Source organism: Quercus suber, unplaced genomic scaffold (genome assembly GCF_002906115.3).
Source record: "Quercus suber isolate HL8 unplaced genomic scaffold, Cork oak 2.0 scaffold_874, whole genome shotgun sequence".
Taxonomy (NCBI): domain Eukaryota; kingdom Viridiplantae; phylum Streptophyta; class Magnoliopsida; order Fagales; family Fagaceae; genus Quercus; species Quercus suber.
The window spans coordinates 86,423-109,434 of record NW_027070304.1 but is presented as its reverse complement, the minus strand read 5'-3'; the positions used below and the strand labels follow the sequence as shown (position 1 = coordinate 109,434).

General features: G+C 33.8%; 1 protein-coding gene across 1 annotated transcript in view; it reads right to left on the bottom strand.

Annotated features, from left to right (window-relative positions):
• LOC111993890 (uncharacterized) overlaps nt 1-23,012 on the bottom strand; it is a gene marked incomplete in the record, with an annotated part of 33,808 nt that overhangs the window by 7,644 nt on the left and 3,152 nt on the right. The window contains 26 exon segments of the mRNA XM_065768003.1: nt 2,363-2,482; nt 2,586-2,658; nt 2,741-2,859; nt 2,962-3,081; nt 3,238-3,325; nt 3,798-4,009; nt 4,912-4,958; nt 5,975-6,053; nt 6,152-6,233; nt 8,117-8,254; nt 8,455-8,503; nt 8,590-8,644; nt 8,727-8,803; nt 9,749-9,829; nt 9,908-9,988; nt 10,680-10,755; nt 11,413-11,607; nt 11,757-11,803; nt 11,900-11,978; nt 14,320-14,398; nt 19,580-19,717; nt 19,999-20,047; nt 20,164-20,218; nt 20,355-20,431; nt 21,105-21,185; nt 21,274-21,354. Coding sequence (XP_065624075.1) covers nt 2,363-2,482; nt 2,586-2,658; nt 2,741-2,859; nt 2,962-3,081; nt 3,238-3,325; nt 3,798-4,009; nt 4,912-4,958; nt 5,975-6,053; nt 6,152-6,233; nt 8,117-8,254; nt 8,455-8,503; nt 8,590-8,644; nt 8,727-8,803; nt 9,749-9,829; nt 9,908-9,988; nt 10,680-10,755; nt 11,413-11,607; nt 11,757-11,803; nt 11,900-11,978; nt 14,320-14,398; nt 19,580-19,717; nt 19,999-20,047; nt 20,164-20,218; nt 20,355-20,431; nt 21,105-21,185; nt 21,274-21,354 — 2,378 coding nt within the window.

Below are 23,012 nucleotides of genomic sequence, written 5' to 3'. Positions count from 1 at the left end.
TATCGACATGATTGGCTTCTAGGCTCATGTACCAGCTCAAGGGCAACTTGCACTAACAGATTTTTTTTTTTTTTTTTGATAAGTAACTTGCAATAACAGATTTGAGGAGGAAGCTTTAAAGAGGTTTAGTTATTTGAGTGTTGTCACTGATCCTTAACATGGGACTTACGATTTACATAGCATTCTAAAGTGAGAGCGGCTAAGAGGGTTTTATCTATATGTCTTCCCCCTCATTAGATCTCAATATTGAGGTGCAGGAATCCCAAATTGATGAAAAGCAAGAGAGGATGGAAGGGCAACAAGTCTTCCCTCTTCCCTCTTTCTGATCTTGTGGTGTGGGCCTGTATGGAGGGGTAGAATTGAGATCTGGACTGGTTTAAAAAATTCCGAATGTCAGGGTGAGGATAAGAACCTCAAGGCTCATTGAGCCACTCGTGAGCTTGACAAGCTTACAGAGCCCTTCATATTTCTGATCAAGCTGAGCTTGAGCAGGGTAAATCTCAGTCAGCTTGGCTAGTCTGGAGCCCTGGCTTATACCAACTTTTGGTTGGATTGGGACCTCCAACCCAAGCTAAAATCTATGTCTATATTCATCCCAAATCACCCCATTCAATGAACTGCAATTTGTAGATTGGATACAACCTGCTTGAGTGAAAAAAGTATCAGGAAATGGATCAAGCCTCATTGTTGTCCATCTAATTTGGAATGAAGCAATAAGGCAAAGATGCTGTAGCTGTTGACTGGCTAAAAATGGAGGCGGGCTGAATTTGAGAACTTGGTGGAACTCACTCCATTATACTTATCAAAAGGGCCAACAATATTGCCACAGTCCATGGAGAATTTATTAATCCACTAATGATGTACCAGAAATTTCTCTAGATTTTATTTTCTTATCCCTATCTTTATAGAGCAGCCAATGAAGAAGAAAACTTCTGCAATACATGAAAACCACCAACTTCACAGAATTTTGATGGAATTTCTTAAACCGTTGTCTCCCTCCCTTTTGTTGAATCTATCATTTTTCTTTATTTCGTTCACCAAATAGAAACATTTTCTTCCTCTTCCTGTCTAATTTACCTTTCAGACTTTTCTAGCAACTTTGTCCAATAAAAGAAGTTCTAGAAGCTTCAACCATAGTTAATGGACATAGCAGGGCAGAACATGATAATGTATTATTCTATCCTAACAACTGGTTCCTATCATATAAAATAGATGGAGTTTATTGTGTAATCACTCGTTCTTATCAAACCAAATACATAAACTACCTATTCTTTTAATAGAAGCTGCAACAAAATATGGCTGTTGATATTGATATTTCCCAGCCAATAATAGGCAGAGGCACTTAGACTCGGCTGCATTTATATCCTGTTTTACCCAGACACTTCACATTCATGTGATTGTATCAACGTTATATGACATTCATAAGGGTATGGTACTAAAAACTCAAAATGGTGGAAAATATTTGGATACTTACCTGCATGTAACATTCATAACCAAGTCTATGTACCAAATGTTATTTCTACGGTATGAAAAATAAACAAACTAAAGCAGGTATTCTTCAAATAATGTTTATTCGATCCATTTAACAACCTCAGGATGCTCCAGCTAATTGTTATAGACTGGTGTCGCATGTGTTAGTTGGCTGGGAAAACTAAAGATCATCTACTTCTTCATTGCGCTGTTGATAGAGAACTTAAAAGTATGGTGTTTTCTCTTTTTGGGGTACACTAGGTTATGTCAAAGGGTGTTGTGGTGCTCTTAGCAAGTTGGCAAGGAAGACATGGTAGACGTAGTAATATAGAGATTTGAAAGGTAATCCCTCATTGTCAAATGTGGTGCATCTAGAGGGACAGGAATGCTAAAAGATTTCACGGATGTGAAAAATCTGTTCTTGTCCTAAATATTTTTTAAGGTTTTATTTCTCAAATCTTTATTTGAGTGGATAAATTCTTCAGGACTATTCTCTTTTGCCAATTTTCCGGAGATGCTTGATAGCTTACTTTAGAGCTTAATGCTGGTGTATACATCCTGTTTACATGACTTGTGCCCCTTTGCTCTTCTTATTGAAATATTTACTTACAAAAAATATATATAATGATAGTATCCCACTTAATTCAGGTCCAAAATTTATAGAAGAGAAGTGATAAACATATCTGCTGAAAAACATTCTAGCCTAGATGTATTTTTACCCCTCAATTGACTTTATTGACAAATTACACAACCACTTCCGAAGATATAGAAGCATATTATGACAACTACTTAATGAGGGAAATCACTTCAACCACACAACTAATGTGTTAGTGTACGTATGCATTTCTGCAGTTGTGTGAGTGCATGTGCTTCTGTTCACAATATTATGTACCTTTGGAAGATTGCAAAGACGCTCAAAAACAGCATCTGGTCCACCTTTCCTTAACAGTTGTATAGAAATAGATGTTACTTTACTGGCTGGTATGCGGCCACCTGTTTTCTCCTCCACCCACTATATTTAGACAAAAAAAGTTGCAAAGTTACGAGAAATCTACTAGTGTTAAGAGTTTGTATAAACAATTACCCATTTTGAACAGACAAAGAAAAATTTTGACCTCACGGAGGTTTGAAGCTTTGTAGCCGAAAGCAGCATCTTTAGCAAACTCTGTGTCCCCTGCAGGGACAAGCCTACAGACACCATGATCCATGTTATATTTTTGCATCTAATAATGACTGAACAAACCTTTCAACACAAAAAGGGAAACCTTACTTGTCAGAATCTGCAACATAGTGTACATCTTCAATAGTGTAACGCCCTCCTTGAAGAAAAAAGGGGCAAATGATCCATGCATCCATCTCCCCTAATACTGAAACAGCAGCATCAGCTTCCTAAAAAAAAAGGCAGTCCTATGTCATGATGTGAATTGAAATTATTCAGTCTCAATAGCATTAACTCCATAGTAGAATTCTATTTTAAGTTCTTATCCTTGCCTCTGGAAAATGACCACGTAACGTTGAATCCCCTCTCAAAACTACCGTATAATCAATGTTCTCAACTGACGTAGATGCAGTATGTAGGTTTCTGCAGATATCTTTTATCAATGCACTGGCCTGTAAAAAGATGATTTCAAACTCAGTGACCAGGAACAAGCAGATAGTATTGAGACACTTCTTATAGCAGAAAGTTGCATTCTAAGGACTATTGTTATTAACGGATGATAAACAATCTTAAAAGAATTGGCATGTGTATAAAAACGAGATCTTTACCTTTTCAGAACTCAGTGATCTGGAGTTAGTCAAAATGAAAAAACATTTAGGAATTTTTCTGAACTGGGCAATAAGTGACTCAATAGTCCTGCAATGAAAAATGTGTAAATTGTAATAACTGTAAATTTCATCTTTTGGAAGGTTTTTTCCATGACTTAAGGAAAGCTTTAGTCACGTCTACACTATACCCAAAATGACTAGTCACAATTAGGGCTTATTGTAATCACTTATATAGCCCATATCAACCTAGTATACACCTGGTGTGGGGCACATGCCCCTACAACAGTTTCACAAACAAAATCTAAACACAAATCTATACAAACCAGGAATTACAGTTCTCTTTAGCCACAAATAAAACGGTACACAGGATTTATTTAACATGTGCAATGAGATGAATAACAGTAGTTATTCAACAAAAATGCAGCAGCTTTGCTTTATGGCTTTATGGCTTTATGTCTAAAAATAACTAGTTTTATAGAAATGTGTTTCATACTATCTGGTATCTTGATCAAATCTTTACCTAAGAAACTATAAAACAAAGAACAATTAAAAACACTCACCATTCTGTTAAAACCTCAACATCATGAACAGTTTGTGTTCCAGTTGGATCGTCATCCAGAACAACCAAAATCTTTGAATTGTTCTGATTTAGTCTTTGTATGTCATCAATGGGATCTAGTGGCCACTCAGATGGAAGAGATTTTAAGACAACTTCTTTCTTAGGAACAGGAAGTTTTCCTTCGACAATAACACCTGTGAGTGTCTCATAAACCTGTGGAAATATAAATATTGCATTTAAACCTGCAATTTCTGGATTTGAACCATTAGATCACCTTTTTACACTTAAAAAGCTTCCCACACTGTGCACTTAGATTTTAATATAGTTAGAAAACTGGGGGAGGAGGGAAAAAAGAAGAAAAAGTTTCAGTATTCAAATTTATGGAGGGTTTTTTTCGATTATAAATGTATTTGAGCTTGGAATCTAAGGATTTCTTCATGCTATTACATAACCACATTCTAGTTTGAAATTAAATTTCAAACGCAACTAGCAGAGAGACACAAAAAAGTGAAGAACAAGCAATCGAGAAACCATAACAGGCTCAACAACCTAGAAAAAGTAGGGTTCTGATTTGGTAGCAGTTAGAGATTTAATTGACCCAAGAAAAAGAAGGGGGGAAAAGGACAAAAGAAGATTCAGATAAATCGTATCAGAAACAGGTTCAATTAGAATCTAATTTAATTTTTCAATAAGTTATAACGTAATTTTATTAGGGAAAAAGAAAAAAGAAAAAAGGAGATTCAATGATCTACCAATCAGAGTACCAAGAGATTATCATAAGTCACTCAAAATAATTACTTACTTCAGATCATGTGGGAAATTAAGGCTATTTCAATTATTCAGTTACAACAGCATGGGTCAATGATAGACCATCTTTAACAGGTAGTTGGAACACTCTTTCCAAATCTGATATTTTGTATTAATCCTTACGCAATCAACGTAAGCTGGAACCATAGGTCAAAAATCAAAAGGCTTCTTGCTGGTAAAAGCAAATAGCAGAAAGGCTTACTGTTTGAATCTTTGAAATACTCAATTGATCATAAATTTAGCCTGACACATTAGATTGACTATGTTTCTTCAGCTTAAATCAAAAGATTGGCATTACTTGCTCTTACCTTAACCACACCAGAATCATCTTGCCGGCCCCAGCCTGCAGCAGAACCTGTTCAATAGTAAAATTATGAGTAATACTCCGTTGTCCCATATTATTTACTAATAAGTTTGCATTTCCAGTTTATGCTATATATATAGTAGCAAGTGCTATCTTTTGCCACCTCCCTCTTTCTGCAGAAAAGTTCTGCCACAATCAGAAGTGTTGAAGCTAGTTTTGAAATTTCTGCATCTCTAAATTTATCTAAATGAAAAAGATACATGTTTGGTGACTTGAAAAGTGAATTTTCCCTATGAAAGGAAAATACTATTGGCTTAGGTGAATCGGCCAAAGATATTCATCTAAGATACAAGAAGCTTGGTTAAGAAAATCATGAGAAAGTTTTTGAGAAACAGGAAAAAGTCAGTGCCTAATTGACTTAGATGCGAACAGGCCATAAGAGGAAGATTGCAAAGTCAGTTCACTGGACAGTCATATATCTAAAGCAAAAAGGAATGATTGAAGGGAATAGTCAAGAGGGAGAGCAAAGAGGGCGGGGAACAGATAAAAGATGTAATTTTAGCTGCAAGAAAATTTCTGCATAGTTGATGAGAAAAAGAGGTAATTTATAATATCCATCTTAAACTGTCACTCAAGTTTCAATCTACCCCTAATTTTAAAATTGAGAAATCAACTCTCTAGCATCATTAAAACTTCAAGTAGACCCCATCCATTCCAATTACCATCAAGTTGAACAAATTATTGCAAAAATTGTGCCACCCAAACAACCAAAAGAATAACTAAGATGAAGCACTAAAGCTCTCTTCAGTTTCTCTCCTTTTTATGCTCTTTAATTTAATATTAATTTGAAGGAAATTGGAACAGCAGGAGGCTCGTTGCAAATTTGGGCAACATTACTGGGTAGCCAAGTCACAGGTCAAATGCTTTGTCCTGCAAGACTGCTCCAGGTTTTCACACTGATCTTATCTATAGTTTAGTATGCAATTTAGTTTCCACTGAAATAGGTGATGAAGAACCTAAAATAGAGACTTTACGATATTATAAAAATTTAGAAGATTATGCAGCACCTGACAGGAACAGCTGGTGTGCCACTGTGGCAATATGAAGGGGAACTTTATGGGAGGAACATTCACGAGAAACAATGCCCTGTAGATGATAATAACCATTATTTCTTTAAACTCATGAGGAAATATTCATATACATTGTTTCCACTAAAAAAAGGCGTAGGTGGATTTTAGACTGACCAGGTCCTTCACAAAGATGTCAAGTGCAGAGTATGGTGTATAATCACCATCCAGCATGTGTGGAACACGGTTTTCAAACATCCTGTAATAGAAGAACTTAATGAAGCTCAATCTACATAGTTGTAAATGAAACACTTATTCCAAAACATAGATGCATGCAGCTCCTCTTAATAAAAAACATAAATGAATAAAAATGGACAACACAACCTGAAGAAAATAAGGTTTAGGTGTTAATTAGTCAGCCTCCACCTTAGAATATATTTATATTAGGTTTATAACATAATTACACAAATACCCTTATCACTATGCTAATAGAATAAGTAACCAGAAAATAACTCTACACAGTAAAATCTCACAAGCGCAAAACAACATTCTTAAGCCAATAGGGAATGATGAATTTAATCATTTAACTATTATTCTAACACACATGTGCGCCACAATCCCCCCTCAACAAGTGGGCCTAATATGTGAAAATTTTTATTTTAAGTTGAAGCTAGAGTGGAGACAGTTTTTTGACTCTGGACGTCCAGCTTTGGTACCATGATAAGTTAAGCTAGTCCTAAAAGCTTAAGCTGCTAAGAAATGGTGAATTTAATCACTTAACAATTATTCTAATAGTATATACAAGCTTCACTCATATAAAGAACCTTAAAGCTTACATCCTTGATTCCACCCACTCAATTTTCTAACTCCCAAAACAAGGAACAATATTCCAAATATCTACATAAGCTGAAACTAAATCCAAAAAAGAATGTAAATTAACAAAACCCTAAATTGACAACGTACTAGGTCTGCCACAATACAACCACAAACCATAGTATTACCAAATAAGCATGATTTTGATATCTTAACATTGCCCCACATAAAAGGGGGATGGAACCAAGTTGGTTCTACCATTCCAAGAAGCTTTGAACTGTAGGTCTATGGAGGGACCTACCTGTGGAGCTAGCACTGATTTTGCAAATTTTTATCCATGTCCTCTGCATCATTGCCAGAACCTACATTCGTTAGTTCTCACCAAATACTGATGCTTATAGGGGTAGGAGTTTGAAGAAGTTTAGTTGACTGAATCCCTAAATCTAGAATGATAGGACACTGCCTTGAATGATGAAATTAGAATATTGTGCAACTCCACCACGTAAAGCCTTTTAAGACAGTAAAACATTTTATGCTATTTCTTGCACCATACTGACAATAGAGGGTAATTATACTTGTATTACAATGTTTTGGTTTACATCACCATCTGTTGTTAAAAGTTTTCCTTTTTAAAATTTAAGGAATCTCAACCATTTATTGTTGGACTTGCATTACAATTATTATCATGGTTGTCAGCTGTTTAGAAAGATTATATATGGGAAAATGTTATCATTAACTTCAATAAAAATTGAAAGAACAATCAGGATGAGGGACTTTTGTGAAGAAAAAGGGAAACTGAGAAAAATTAAGGAATCTGCATATCATCCCACAGCTCATTAGAAAGTTTGAGACTTGTTAAAGCATCTTGCCCAAAAGCTTAAGTGAGTAAGTGGAGAAGCCTAACTAGCACACAATTTCACAACCAAGACCATACCCAACCAATGTGGAACTTATCTCTTTCACAACCCCTATCATGTGATGGCCCAAAAAAAAAAAAAGGGACAATCCAATACGACTAATATTCTCCAACCAACTGAACAGACCAAAGACAGTTATAACCAAACAAGTGAAGCATGTGGAGCCCAAGAACAACAATACAGTCTCCAATGTCATGTTAAAAAAAAGCTTGTAAGTGGAGAGCGCAACCAGTGAATAAAATCATACTAAGACCATCATATCCTCCAAAGGAAATTTCTCTCACAAGACTGTTAGATACTCATTAGAAAACAGTGCTCACACTTAAGCAAACACAGAAGATTAAATCAAATGAGACTAAGGTTGAAACTAAGATTTCAGCAGTCATAACTAGAACAATACAGAGTTGCATACCAGGATGTCCCCCCACTGTTTGTGATGACATCAAACAACATTCTTGTATTAATTCCCAGTCGAGCTCCAAATGCCATTGCTTCCGCTCCTGAGGCTATATGAACTCCAGCAAGCAATTGATTAACCATCTTTACACCACTACAGAACCAAAAAAAAAAGGTTCATAATAAAAATTGATGTCCCCAGCATAACCAGATTTCCGTACCTCATGAAAATGAATAGACAAATTACCTTTTTTTTATTAGCATATATAAGGATGCATGTGTCCATGGACTTATTATGAGATGAATGAAAATTTAATGTATGGAGAAATATTGACCAATATGAGTCAGAAGTACCTTCCAGCCCCGCAACCTCCTCTGATAATATAAAGCTTCTCACTCAATGCTGAACAAAAAATCAGTCAAGTATTACTCACAAAGTTAATTCTGAATAACTACACCCCCAATGAATTTCAAAAATATGCTTAATACCTGCAAGAACTAAACCAGTACTCTTAAGAGCTTCATCTGTACCAGAAGCCATTATCTGAAAAGACTAACTTAGTGAAATTTCAGCCAACAAAAACCAAAGAGCTATTTTAGTAAAAGAAAAGGCGGTATTTTCACACCGTAAGTGTTCCCATGGCGGCCCTCTTAACACCACCAGAAACAGGAGCATCCACCAATTTCAAATTCTTGCCGTCATCTAAGACATTTGGAGATTGATCAATATACGATCACATTCTGAAAGTAAATAGTAAAAGCATCGCATGGAAAGATCTAAGAAGAAAAGAGAAACCAAACAAAAAAAATTCTCAAGAGATCATCATAAAATAAACACACTCAGCACTCATATAGAAGGAAATTATAAGATTACCCTTAAATCAGCAGTCTTCCCCTTTTCCTAAACATAGGAACTAAATTGAAATAATAATATAGCATCATTCCAACATATAAAGTTAGCCAATTATATCCCAAAAAAATTCAAGTTTTTATCCCAAACGTATCTGTGTCATATTCTGCATATACATACATATCAGCCTAAGATGCATGTCAGCTAAGGTGTAGCAGATACTCTGAAATACCCATACTTCCTATGGGAGTAGGGATGAAATTTATTTTGGTAGTGAAATTCAAACAAATTTAACTTTCCCACAATGGATTGTCAAAGTGATGATACAAGCAGTCCAACATTTACCCCCTAGAGAGAGAGAGAGAGAGAGCAGTAACAATTATGGTAGTTAAAAAAACAAATTGGTCTTTTCTTTTGTGAAAATTTTACATGGTAAGATTAAGTATAAGAGAAAATTTGAATGCATCTTTCATAAATCATATACTATTTTTGTAGATGTAATTTGATGTTCTCATTGTCCAACACAGACAAAAATTATAATAAGGGATAGTATGAGGGGGAAAAATACTAATAACTGACATTAAATCATTGCATGATCAGGACAAATGAAATATAATCAAGATTTGAGCAGTCTTAGAAAAACCATTGCCATGATAATGAGATACAATAAAACTGAAGAAATTTTCTGGTCAAGGAAAAAAAAATAACAAATGTTAGAGTAGTGGATTCTGCATAAAAGAGCAAAAGTTAACATGCCACATATAAAACAACATACTTATCAAACATAAAACAACTTACTTATCAAACGTTGCTCTAGTTGGCTCACAAATCCAGGAGAAACAGTAGATGAAAGGATAATAGATGCTCCAGATGGAAGTGCTACAGAACATATTAAAATTAGGTGATACACTGAAAAGTGCTATGAAATAAGATGATATACTGAAAAGTTTTGTCTACCTGAAACTGCGCCAAGATCTCCATATATAACACTCTCAGCTTGAGCTTCATTTGTGACCATGATTATAAGTACATCAACATCTGGAATAGAAAATGTGTCACAAGCAAATAAGTTCTTTCTCCTTAAAAAGAATTTGAAAATAACTGCAAATTTTTCTCATAAACATCTAACAGTAGATTGACATATCTGATTTCCTATTTTGGCAGTTATATAACTGACTGGAATTAACTAGTGCAGCAGAAAATGTGGATTACGCTTTTTAGGCTACAGCTAATGTGTAATCATACATACATCAATTTTTGCTCTTAGAAGTGTTGGTACAAACATAATTATTCTGGCAAGCTTGTGCCTATGTAGATCATATATATAACTTATGTTACGTAATAGAAAAAATATTTTTGAGGTTCCAATAACAAAAAAGTACTATATGATAGGCTGCTGCTTTATAGAGTAAGGTCCCAAGGCCAGGGCCTCTCCCAATGATAACAAAAATGGGCTTATGCCCCATTTATGGATTTCTTTTGTTTTTTGTTTCAAAGGTAAAATCAAACCTAACAGAGATACGATCTGAAAGTGTTTGGAGAGAAAAACCAATCATAATAGAAAGTAAAAATTATTATTGTATTGAAGCATGAAATTTACATTCTCAAAAAAATTCATTGTAGCCATAGAAAGATCACACTGAAAATTTTTCTATCAATTCTTTATTCATTCATTTGTTCACTCATTTATGGCTTATATTGGTATATATTTCCATATGTCTCCAATTACCTTTACTTGCTTCTGCTGGAGAGTTGCAAACCAAGCCACCAGCTTCAGAAAATCGAGTCAATGTTGGCTTATATGCCTACACTCAAAGAAATGTGCAAAAATACATTAATTATAATGGTATTTTAAATGATCACCTCAATTTGCAACATAAGTTTACTTTCTAAACAAAAAACAAAAAATATAACAAAATTTAAAAAAATTACACGAATGCACAATCATGTGCAGACATACACAGTTCATATGCACAACACATGGGCTGTTACAAAACAACATGAGGCTCAATCAGTTCTAGCTACAAAATAATGATGGTGCAAATGGGTTAACAAATTTATCCTTACATATAAAGTTCACTAATTATATGATAATTAATTATTATAATATATTCTGACTAACATTTGTATGAGTCTAGAAAAGGAAAAACTACTTTAGCACTTCATGCCTCCAAGAAATATACAAATGAGTCAACATTTAATTTCTGGTAAACTGCATGACTGCTATTCAATAAATTCCAAATCCATTTCACTACTTATTTCTCAAATTTCAGATAACTACATCATAAAACTTTAAACCTCATTAGACAAATACATTTAAAGCAAGAAAGTTCACAAACAGAGGAAGTTAAGAATAAACTTGGGGAAGGAAAGCAATGACTAATCATTACAGTTTCCCTTTTCAAACAAGTAATTTAATTGTTGGAAGTATAATGCAATAAGAATTGAACATAGAGAATTACATCATAACCAAGGACACAAAAGTTTGATCTCAGCAGGTGAGTTGCCATGCCAAATCCCATTGCTCCAAGACCAATGAAACCAATTCGGTTCACTGTACTAGATTTGCAAGCAATTTGGTTTGCCAGTTGCTCGGGATTGTACATTTCCGCATTTGCTGCATCAGTAATACCCACTCCAAGGACTTTTTCCCAAACCTGCTCAGAGTTATACAGTTCAGAGACAACAAAATCGTATTGACACATGACAGGGCATAACTCAAAAACATTTTTTGAAACTTCTCCTAAAAGAAAGTCACAAACACTTGCTGCAGAAAATTTTGTAAACAGAACTGTGTGGGGATAACCTTGGCTAATGTGGCACTGTCATCATCTCCAAAAACATGTGAAGACCCTGAAAGAGGAAATGTGTGAAGTCTATAAGAATGAACTAGATTACTTCCAAACATCAGAATTTAAATTAAAATATAAAGTATTTTCAAAATGATACCAAGAATAAGTTGTTGATGAGCAACTGCCAATAGTGGAAGAGGAAAAGTAAGTGATTTGGCAACATCCAAAATAGTTCCCTTCAATATGGAAATTCTATTAGTCTCGTGTACCATAACAATAAAACATTAAATGGAACCAACAAGATGACTGAACATTTAAAAACAATTTGAATCTAAAATTATACTTTGTATAATAAATCTTTCCTGCAATATCAGTACATGACCAATATTGCCACGTTTTAAATGACAATCAGTAATATGTAACATACAGAAGCCAAATTTTCAACTTGACATCAAAATCATAATCTTAAGAACACAAAGATTCAAAAATTCGTAAGTATGCCATATTGCTTTATATTCTTTCAGTTCAATAAACAAGAACTACATATGGATATCATTCTCAAAATCATTTTCTTCTTTTAATGATCCATTTTTTGGAAATACATATACATATCAATTAAACTTGACAAGCCTTATTTGAACCATTTAGATTATCACTTTTCCTATTTAAAATACATATTAGCCAAAAAGTATCCATTTTCAGACCCCAAGTGTGAGAGTGGTTAGAAACTAAAGTTCCACTTAACAAAGAAGTCTACTCAACAGCAAGAAGACAATATTGAAACAATGCATTAATATTTGTCTTTACCAACTGGATCTTCAGGATGAAACACATTATATATGTAACTGAAACTAACAAGTTTCATTTAAGATAATTTTTCATTAAACTCATGGGTAGTGGCACCCCACTGACCTCCACCATGCACATATTGCTCATCCTGTATAAACTGTAGATGATGATTTTAAAAAGAAATCTAGCACATAATTTTTATGAATATGTGACTCCTATGTCTCCCCCACAACTCCAATCACATCAACAATCTTTCTTGTCCATTTGATGCACTTTGTGCCATTACTACCGTTTTTGGTTCTTCAAATTTCCAAACTATTGATTTCTGTCTTCCAGAAAGCACTCCATTAGTCCATTGATACAATCAACCGTGCCACTCCATCTCTTGCGAACACAATTGACATCATATAGTTTATATTTATTAATTCAACAATTAACTTAAATTCTTCAATTCAGTAATTTTTACATTAGTTGTTTGTTAATTATTGTTCGAGAACTACTAGCTCTAAATATATGATATCAATTTATAATTCTAGGGCCATCCACTTTGTTTCCCATACTTTATCTGACTAGAAATTTCTTTTATGACACAAACAAGTTTTTGGACAGATTTATGATGTTAGAATAATGATATGTAGATGTGTTCTGAATCTTAGACTCAAATTGAAATCCATACATTAGTAAATTTATTTCCAACATACATCAGAAACTATTATCTATATTTTAAACTTAGTTGGTTGAGGAGTTTGGCTACCCATATGGTATAGACATATGGGTGTCTATTCATCATCGGTGTCATCTAGCACTGCCAATAAGGGTTGAAAATGTTGGAAATGTCCACTCATAAGACTATCATGTCATCTATGGGCCACATGTTTGACCATAATCTATTTGATAACCACCCCCCCCCCCTTCTCTCTCTCTCTCTCTCTCTCTCTCTCTCTCTCTCTCTCTCTCTCTCTCTCTCTCTCTCTCTATATATATATATATATATTCTAGATTACTTTATAACCCTTTTACTTTTTTTTTTTTGAGAATCGATAACTCTTTTACTTAGTTTGTATGTAAATATAAATGATAAAATATCCTACGTGTCAATTTGGCCCTATTCTTTGGTGCACCGTGTATTTGTTGCATATTAAGTTGTCAAACTCATACCTTCCAATTACATACTTTTCAAATTGAGGTTTAGAACTCCAAGAATTGGGGTGGACGTACTGGATCTAGTGAAATTTCAGAGATTTATCTACGTGTTGTTTACAAGTTGGAATTTCTTAGAGAAATTTGTTTTTTCGAGATTTTATTAGTAAGCTGTATTTGATGTTCAAATGTATTAAGGTTTAGCTCTGCTGTACATACTCATGGTTTAATGGAATTCTACGGTCTATTATAGTTTCCATTGGCCCTTTCTTTAAGTCTAAAGAGTGTGGATTTTAGGTTGTAATAGAAACCAAACCAGTCAGACCAAATTGTCAAGTTGGTTCGGCTAAGTTCTTCTGGTCTCTTTCCATTTTTCTTTTAAATCTAAAAAATAATTCTTCCATAAGCTTGATGGAGAAATGGACCTATTAGTCAACTTCGAACTTGTAAAGAGCTAAAAAATTTGAGAATATAAAATTGGCTTAATATATACAATGATATAGTTCTACAGGATAAATACGACAAAACATTAAAAACAACATCACCACACACCTTTAATTGAAACTGAAGCCACATACAACCAGAAAATAGGATCAGAAAAATTATTTATCACGATAAACCTTACCAATTTTTGAACATATATCTTACCAATTTTTGAACAAAAGTGCTCAGAAAATGATGTTTGGTATTGCCCTGTAACAAATTGGGAGCACGATTCTTGAAAACCCTGCAAAATAAAAAACCAGCATACCACAGCCCACCCCCAGAATACAAAGGAATAAAAAACTGCATGAATGAGATTTTATTCTAATTGTTGCATAGGACATAACAATAAATGCATTCATTCAAATTACCAAAGGATCAATATAAGAAACCCTCATTAACCACCTGAAAGTAAAGGAAAAGCTAAAAGTGTCAACGAAATGCTTTAAATCATCAAATTAATCACAATAATTAATTGGTATAAAAATCTAGCATTAATGAAGAATGCTTTTGGACCTTGATGTATCAAGGGTTTCTAGTAAACACACTAGCATTCTGATGTATCAAAGAATTTCTGTTAAACTTATTAGCACTCTGACATATCAAAGGGCATGGCAAACTTATCTATCTATAATGATATATGAGGCCAGATCTACCATAAGGCGTATAGTGACACAAATTTAACAGCCATTTTATGAATAAGCTATGCATCCTACACCCCAATGCTGTGAAAAGCTAGGATACTTCAGCTAAAGTAAGAAGATGACAGCACAAAACTCTTCCACAGGTTGGCTAACTCTCATAGTGTCAAATTTAATTGGAAATAGGAAGTGGATGGCACAAAGTTAACTCGTACGAGTGAGGATGAGGATGGAATTGTTGCCTTTTATGCTAATCAATATATATATATATATATATATATAAGTAGAGACTGAGAGTATGAGGTTGTGCCATGTGGAGCATTCCTTGAAGTTCTCTTTATTTAGGGTTCTAAATTAACAAAGTTTGCATTTATATCAAAGTATTATTTCATTAAATTAGCTAATAGAGTGAATGCTTATATTAATTATCTATAGTTGTGCATTAATTATTTTATATCAAATGAATTAATATGATTATTTTTATAAATTCTATCTAAGAGATAATTTTTAGTTGGAATAATAGTAATGAATTTAGAATATGACATTCTTACTTATGTTTAGTTGCTTTGACAACAATTGACACAAGAGCCATAAAAAAAATTAAATATTTGTGAATTTGCTAAAATAAATCTTAGTCTTTTAAATTTCCTAACTCCTTTCAGTCACATGTCATATATATATGTGTGTGTGTGTGTGTGTTTTAATATAGTTTTTCTACATTTATATGAGAAACAATAATTGAAGGATATATGCATTTTTTTAGTAGGCATGAAACATGTTTGTCTATATTAACCACTATATCATGCAATTTTCAATTTTTGAACACACACATATATATAATATGATTTCTATTTTGTCTATAAAATAACTAAAGATTACAAATTTTTACAAGGAAATTTATTCAAATTTTTTTTATACATCAATAATTTGGGGATATGAATCATGAAAACTTATTGAAATATTGGAGAAAACTAAAAATAAATTGCACTGCACATCATGCAGGAATTTAGCTAGTTTATACAAAGAACTAGTTGAATGGCGCCTGAAGGTTGATGTCACTGAGTTTGCTAAGGAAGATAGAACTAGTTGGAATGGATGTTTGATTAAGAAGAAGTATTCTCAGAACTGAAGTCAATGAACAGAGATAAAACTCCTGGTCATGATCCCTTTACTATCCTTCTTCCACAAATGTTGAAGGGTGGTCAAAAGAAGATGTGTCGAAGTACATATTCCACATGGAAGGAAATTTTGAGAGGAGCTTAAACACTTCCTTTATAGCTCTAGTTTCGAGGACAACTAGAGTGTCTATTATCAAAGAAATTTGTCCAAGTAGTTTGGTGGCAAATAGATTGAGAAGCGTGGTTGGTAAGCTGAAATTTGATACGCAAAATGCATTTGTAGGGGGGCAACAGATATTAGAATCTGTAGTCTGTTCTGATAGCGAATGAGGCTTTATATTTGAGTTTGGAGTAAATTGCTATATGCAAAGTTGATATTAAGGAGGCATAAGACCATGCTAATTGGGAAAGCCTTTATATGCTATAGAGGTATATGCCGGGGAAAATATGGAGGAAAGGATAAGGAAGTGTATATCCTCTACCATATTTTGTGTCTTTGTTGATGGTGTCCATCTCTGTCTTTGTTTATGGGTATCCATCAAGCTTCTTTGCTCTATGGATTTGAGGTAAGGAAATCCATTGTTGCCACTCTTGCTTGTCTTGACTATGGAAGTTCCTAGCAAAATGATTGGAAAGGCAATCTTAGGAGGAGGGATGCCCTGGTTTTAGGAGGGAGGAATAGAACAACTTTGACTATGTCACCCTTTTTGAATTTGATATTATCATTTTCTTTGGAGCTGAGAACAGACACATTGCCTTTATAGTTCTGATATAAAATCATGACAACAATCACGGAAACCAGTAAACCTACACTATATGCCACAGGCATAAAGTAAACAGGTACAAGCCTAGTTGCCTGAAATAGGACACAAAGTATATCCAATCTAATGGACGCTAAAAGCATACAATCTGCCAATTTTCTTCTGTTTATCCTCATTTTAATCACCGAGGAAACTACTGAGCAGACAAAGGCAAACTCTGCTGTTGCTATAGCCACAAGTATAAAAACTTTGTACTGGGTTGATGTGTGGGTAGTATCTAGCAAACTCAAAGTCTGAAGAACTAGGCCAAAAGCCATTGTTGATGACATGACCTCCAACCCATCTTCCTGGCTAATTTGGTCATTCCTTGCAGGAGCTTGTCCTTGCTTACATCATTCCCCCTCTTGGAGGTTCTTCAGTGTGAATATCTGGAAAAAAAAATATATATTAGTTCCATCATTCCCCCTCTTGGAGGTTCTTCAGTGTGAATATCTGGAAAAATATATATATATTAGTTCCTTGTCACTGAGGAAAAAACTGGAAAAAAAAAAAAAACAAATATAATAGGAAAAAACAGGTTTGCACTACCTACCAATAAAGACAACTTCTAAGCTCAAAGAAAGTCAAATCAATGTAGGACTTGTCATTCTTATACACATGGGATTGGATTTAAGTTGCACTTATGTAACTTTTGTTATGTTACATTATTCAATTACTCTTCATTCAACTAACATTTTACCAAGAGGTCCAAGATACCGTTGGATTAAATATTTTCCTCAGTTATCATTCATGCTAAATGTCACATCAATAGATTTCATTTACTATCCAATCCAAAACTCAATATTTTTAGTTTTTATAATATAAGAAAAATATACTTTTAGCATGCATGATGACATAAAGAGATCATATAATCCAAAAGTGACTGGAGAAATATTAATCCAAAGAAAATTATTAAGTTGTTTAACATTATTAAAGAGTTACACTAAACGGAACTTGAATTTTACACACACAGATAATGTTTTTTACTAAAAAGTGGACCTCCTTTTGGTACTAGACCACTATCAATAACAACTCCATGATGCTAATGCCACTGTAGAAGCTTCATGAAAGACAATCCTATACATAGAAGAAATGAATTTAGGGAAATTAAGGAAATAAGTAACGTTCAAACACATTCACAGACCATCAACACCAACAGGCCAGTATGGAGCCTTGGTTGCAGCATTCAGACGTTGCAAAATTGTTTCATCTGCCTTCATGATGGAGATTGAAAAACCTTAAAAAAAAAAGAAAAAAAAAAAAGCAATATCAGTTTATAGATAGAATGCTATTGCCAGTGATAACAAACCTGCCTGCCATATCAAGAGATGTCATAAATGACCCTGTATACACTCTATCAACTGCCAGTCCATGTTCAAGCTGCAGTTTTGGCACTGCTTTTCCCGATGCAATCATTAATTCCATTATAGGGGTGGCTCCTAACCTGGAATTGAAAGAAAAACATTCTCAAAAATGGAGGCATACCATGAGGATAGTCAAACATCAGGTAAATTTTGACAATCATATGGAAGCAAACCAAGTTGAAATTTTCTAAGTTTTAAAAAATATGATAATAGGAAACAATAACACTACAAAACAGCACACTTACCTGTATTAACTAACCAGCCATACCAAATTCACCCATCAGAAACAAATACAAATGATTGATAAGATTTACATTCCCCGATCACTATTCTATGCTGAATGGGGGTTGTTGATTTAGAAAGCAAGGCAAATTTTTACACATTTTCCAAGATCAGGAAGGTCAGATTGGAGTATTACAAGTCAGGTTAACTATCAAAACTCATTTCCTCTGATATATGGCATATTACATGTATTCTACATGGTTGTTGAAAACAAGACATAAACTGTAGCAGAATAGATTTTTTTAAAATTATTATTATCAGTAAATCATTATCATATTAAGAAGAGGAGATTGCTCCAAACTCCAATACAGAGGAAAACTGCAGCATAGTATACTAAAGAATTCATGAAGCCAATTCTAAGTGTTTGGATATCGATTGTTAGAGTTAGTGTTCAGCATCACAACATTGAAAAAAACTTCAGAAATAGAAATTTTTAATATCGAAGAATGGAGAGTAAAAACAGAGAACTTATGGTCATAGAAAAGTCTAAAAGACATGTATTGTCAAATTTTACCTTCCCTTTTTTGTCTTCTCAATCTTCTGACAAACGTATAGCAAAAAAATAGTATAGCTTTCATTGACAGGAAATATTTTACCATCTAATCTGAGAAAAAGATATTTCCAAATTTGAATCCTCCTTTTTCTCCTCTAAATAAAGAGAATTATTAAATTAGATCAGGTAGCCAATAGGTAAAAATTGATTATTGATTGTTAAAAAAAAAAAAAAAAAAAAAAAAAACCAAGAAGCTCTCAACATTCTTATGTTCTCCATCTCTTCCCCACAAAGGATAATCATATCATTGAAAAAAGACACAAAAAATAAAGAAATAAATAAATAAATAAAAAACACCAAATGGGATATAATCAAGGTATCTCCATGACTCCCCTCAACTGTAAACCCCATTAGATGAACATCCTCTATTTCCCCATTGATCATCTTACTCAGCACCTCCATAACTAGAATGAAAAGAAGAGGGGATTAGGGATCCCCATAACACAATGTTATATATTATCCTTAAAAAAATTTCAATCCCTAAAGACATGTTTCAAGTTCTTGCACATATAGCTTGAGACTCAAAAGCCCAATAAAAATTCATAATAAGAACCAGCTACATGAATATACAGCATCTCATTCTTAAGCTTGCTTCTAATTTGGACTTCAGAACATGAATTTCAGTTATTAAAGAAAGAAATTAAATTAAAAAGTTAGAAGGACTCACCATGAATTTCCAGCAGCATTAGAAATGATGTTGTATATTATCCAGGGATGAATACCAACTTTGACACCAAGAGAAATAGCCTCCAGTGAAGCAACAAGATGAATGCCCTCAAGCAGCTCAGTAACCATTTTAATTTTACTGCAATAGAAAACGAAACCATGATTTAAAAAGACATTTTATACACCATCAACTACCATAATAAAACCTCTAATATCAATTTAGGTCACTTTTCTAACAGCTAAATTAAGGAAATTTTGTTTAGCAACTAACAAGCATGTTAAGCATATTTTTAACTTTTTTACTGTAAAATTTTACATTGGCTATCCAAATTATTAGTAAAACCATCAGATTAAGCCAATACAATTTTACAGCAGTCTTGATTATGAAAAGAAGGTTTGCAAGCAAAGAAGAAAACACACCTTCCAGCACCAACTTTGCCCTCAAAAACATAAAGTTTTTCACACATTGCTGCTCACAAAACACACTCACAGATGATATATTAACATTTAGAATAAAAGGTAAATATATAAGGATTCACAAAACAATATTCTAATACAACCATATTAGACCAAGAATGGATCTACCAGAGAGAAAAGGCCGAGCCCTTGCAATGGCGTCTGACCTTCCTGATGAAGTAATCTGAATAGTTAAAAAAACATCAGAACCCTTACTGTTATGGACTAGCTGATAACAAGAACAAAAATTGATCTTTATATTTACAAATAATCAATATGGGAAAAAAGAAGATATAATGTTAAGACTGACATAACATTACCATGACTTTTCCATCTAACAGCCCAGACATTCCCCTAGAGACGTATACATCTACAAGATAAGCTGTCTCACAATCATCTGCAAGATAAATATACAGGCAGATGGAAGCAAAAATTTCAATATCAATGCTATATGTCCCAGAAGGAAAGCAACCATCAAGATCATAAATAGAAGATTGGTACATAATAGAAACCTTCAGTTCCTAAGCTAACTTGGTTTCATGCTTGGGAATTAGGAGTGACCCCCTAATTTCTTACTAATTGAAAATAAAATTTTTAAACAGAAAGAAATTACATAGATAAAGAATAGAAATCTGACATCCAAATTTCATTTCCCAATTATGGAACATTCCTTTGACATATGAGCATGAATCACATGAAACATAAACCTAAAATCACATTGATTGCTGACAAAGGATAAATTATCTACTTTGTGTGAGAGAGAGACAGAGAGAGTTCCTCAGTTGCAAACCAAATAAACAAATGTACGATGTGTCAGATATACAAAAACAACAAATGTTTACTTGTGTACATGCCATAAGGTTCACACATCTGGTGATTCTTTCTTTTCTACAATAGCAGATAATGTGTTCTTTACATGAGCTTCAGTAGTATTGACTTAAGAAACAAAAGTTCAGATTTTATAATGGTGTCTTCTCCACAACCGAATTGAACATAAATATTACTCATAAGAATGCATTTTCCAGAGAACCAAAGTTGTATAAAGGAAAAAATGTCAAGGTGTAAATTGCCTGTGAGGCGCTTTTCCAGGTTCTGGACATAGGAAGGTAATATGGTTGAGTGGAGAATGATGACAGCATCCTTGGGCAACCCTGCATATCCATAAAGTTACGTATTTTGTATATCAACCAAGAGACTGGTGATTATATTACACATTATGTGGAGAAGCTTCCTAGAGACCTTTCAAAGCGCCCTCATTACCAAAAATTACATCATTAATTTGATCTGCATGAGATACTAACACAATCAAAGCTGCAACACCTGCAAGGAAAAATTGAGCAGGAAAAGCATCAGACAGACATTTCTAAGACACAAAACATACATTTTCATAATTTCCATATGTCAAGGATTCAAAACTCATTAAACAAAGTATAATAACGATGGTGATGCTGAGATTGGGTTCATCTGTAAACTTAGAATTGATAGGAATATAGTCAAATTCATGAAACTTTTGGTGGTATAAAGAAATTTAGAAAAAACAATTGCAGATAATAGTAACACAATATATAACTTTATTGGTTCAATTGATGGCTTCTAACAGGAAGCCCTCAAGGTATAACCTGATAAACTAAATTGGAGCAAAAGGTACATGCCATCGTACTTAATCTAAAGTTCATAGAGTATTGGAGTTTGAAGAAGGGAAACAAGGAGCCCTCAACCCATAACAGAGAGAGGATTTATTTCATCACATAGTTTGAGCTCCTAGAATATGACAACCTTGGGTTTTCTATTCGATTGTATCAAACGGCTCAATGAAATGGGATTTCCTGATTGAGCTACATCATTCTAGGGCAAGCAGATCATTTTCTGATGAAGAGGATGAGCTTCAGGAGAATAATTATGAGCGATCAATTCTTGCAGAGTAGAACCATGCTATACCAGACAAGAGATAAAGCTTCCATAGAAGACTCTTTTTCTGAAAAGCCAATTCATTTGGGATCAGGTAGACATTGTTTCCTATTAAATATTAGTCCTGTCTTTGTGCCTTCACATCAAGAATTTTATGTGGTTTATTATTGGAAAAGGTGAAATTCAATCATTAACCAATATTCTAACTCCTTCCCACCCCCCCCCCTAATAGAAATTCATTTAAAAGGAGCAAAATAAAGTGGTATCCTAGTTCACAGGATGTATACAAAAGAATAGCAAAGACACACACAAAAAAAAAAAAAAAAAAAAAAAAAAAAAAAACAGAGATAGAAAACTTAGCGACTAAACTCCATGAAAGTAGCCATGGAGAAAATATAGGAACTGGAAGTCAACTCTTATAGCGTCTTTAGAAAAAGAAATTTAAGATAGCAAGGTAACTCCTTTCCCTCAAAAGTACGGTGATTCACCACATGAGGCATGAAGGAGCTATAATCCAAACTTCCCCACTCCTAAGATCTCGCTCAACTTCCCTTTCCAAGATTCCAATGTAGCAAGTAGCAACTACTGAATTGGGCATTACTAAAGTGACACCAAACAAACAAAACAGTAGCAACTACCCAACATCAATTCACAGCTATAATTGCCCTGAATCTCTAATTACCTGTTGCCAATATTTTCCTTAGTGTTGTAGTCCATGTGAAAAGAGGCTTACTATATCTACTCGCAACTCTGGGTGGGGTTCTAACTCTCCAAGGCTTACTCTATCAACTGCAAGGCTTAGTAAATCAATCACTTGAACGCATTATGATGTTTTACGCAAGGATTTGATATTTTATTGATTAAAAAGTAACAAAAAATTTAAGTTTCCCACACCTAATCATTGAGATACAAAAAGTTAGTTAGATTGATTGATTATAATCCTGTTTAGAGGCCATTTACTTGTTGATTACATGGGAAATATCACATTCTAAGTTGTTCCTAACTTTATAGAAACTTGAAGCAACCCACACAAACAACCAACAAAGAAGTTTTTTTTTTTTTTTTTTTTT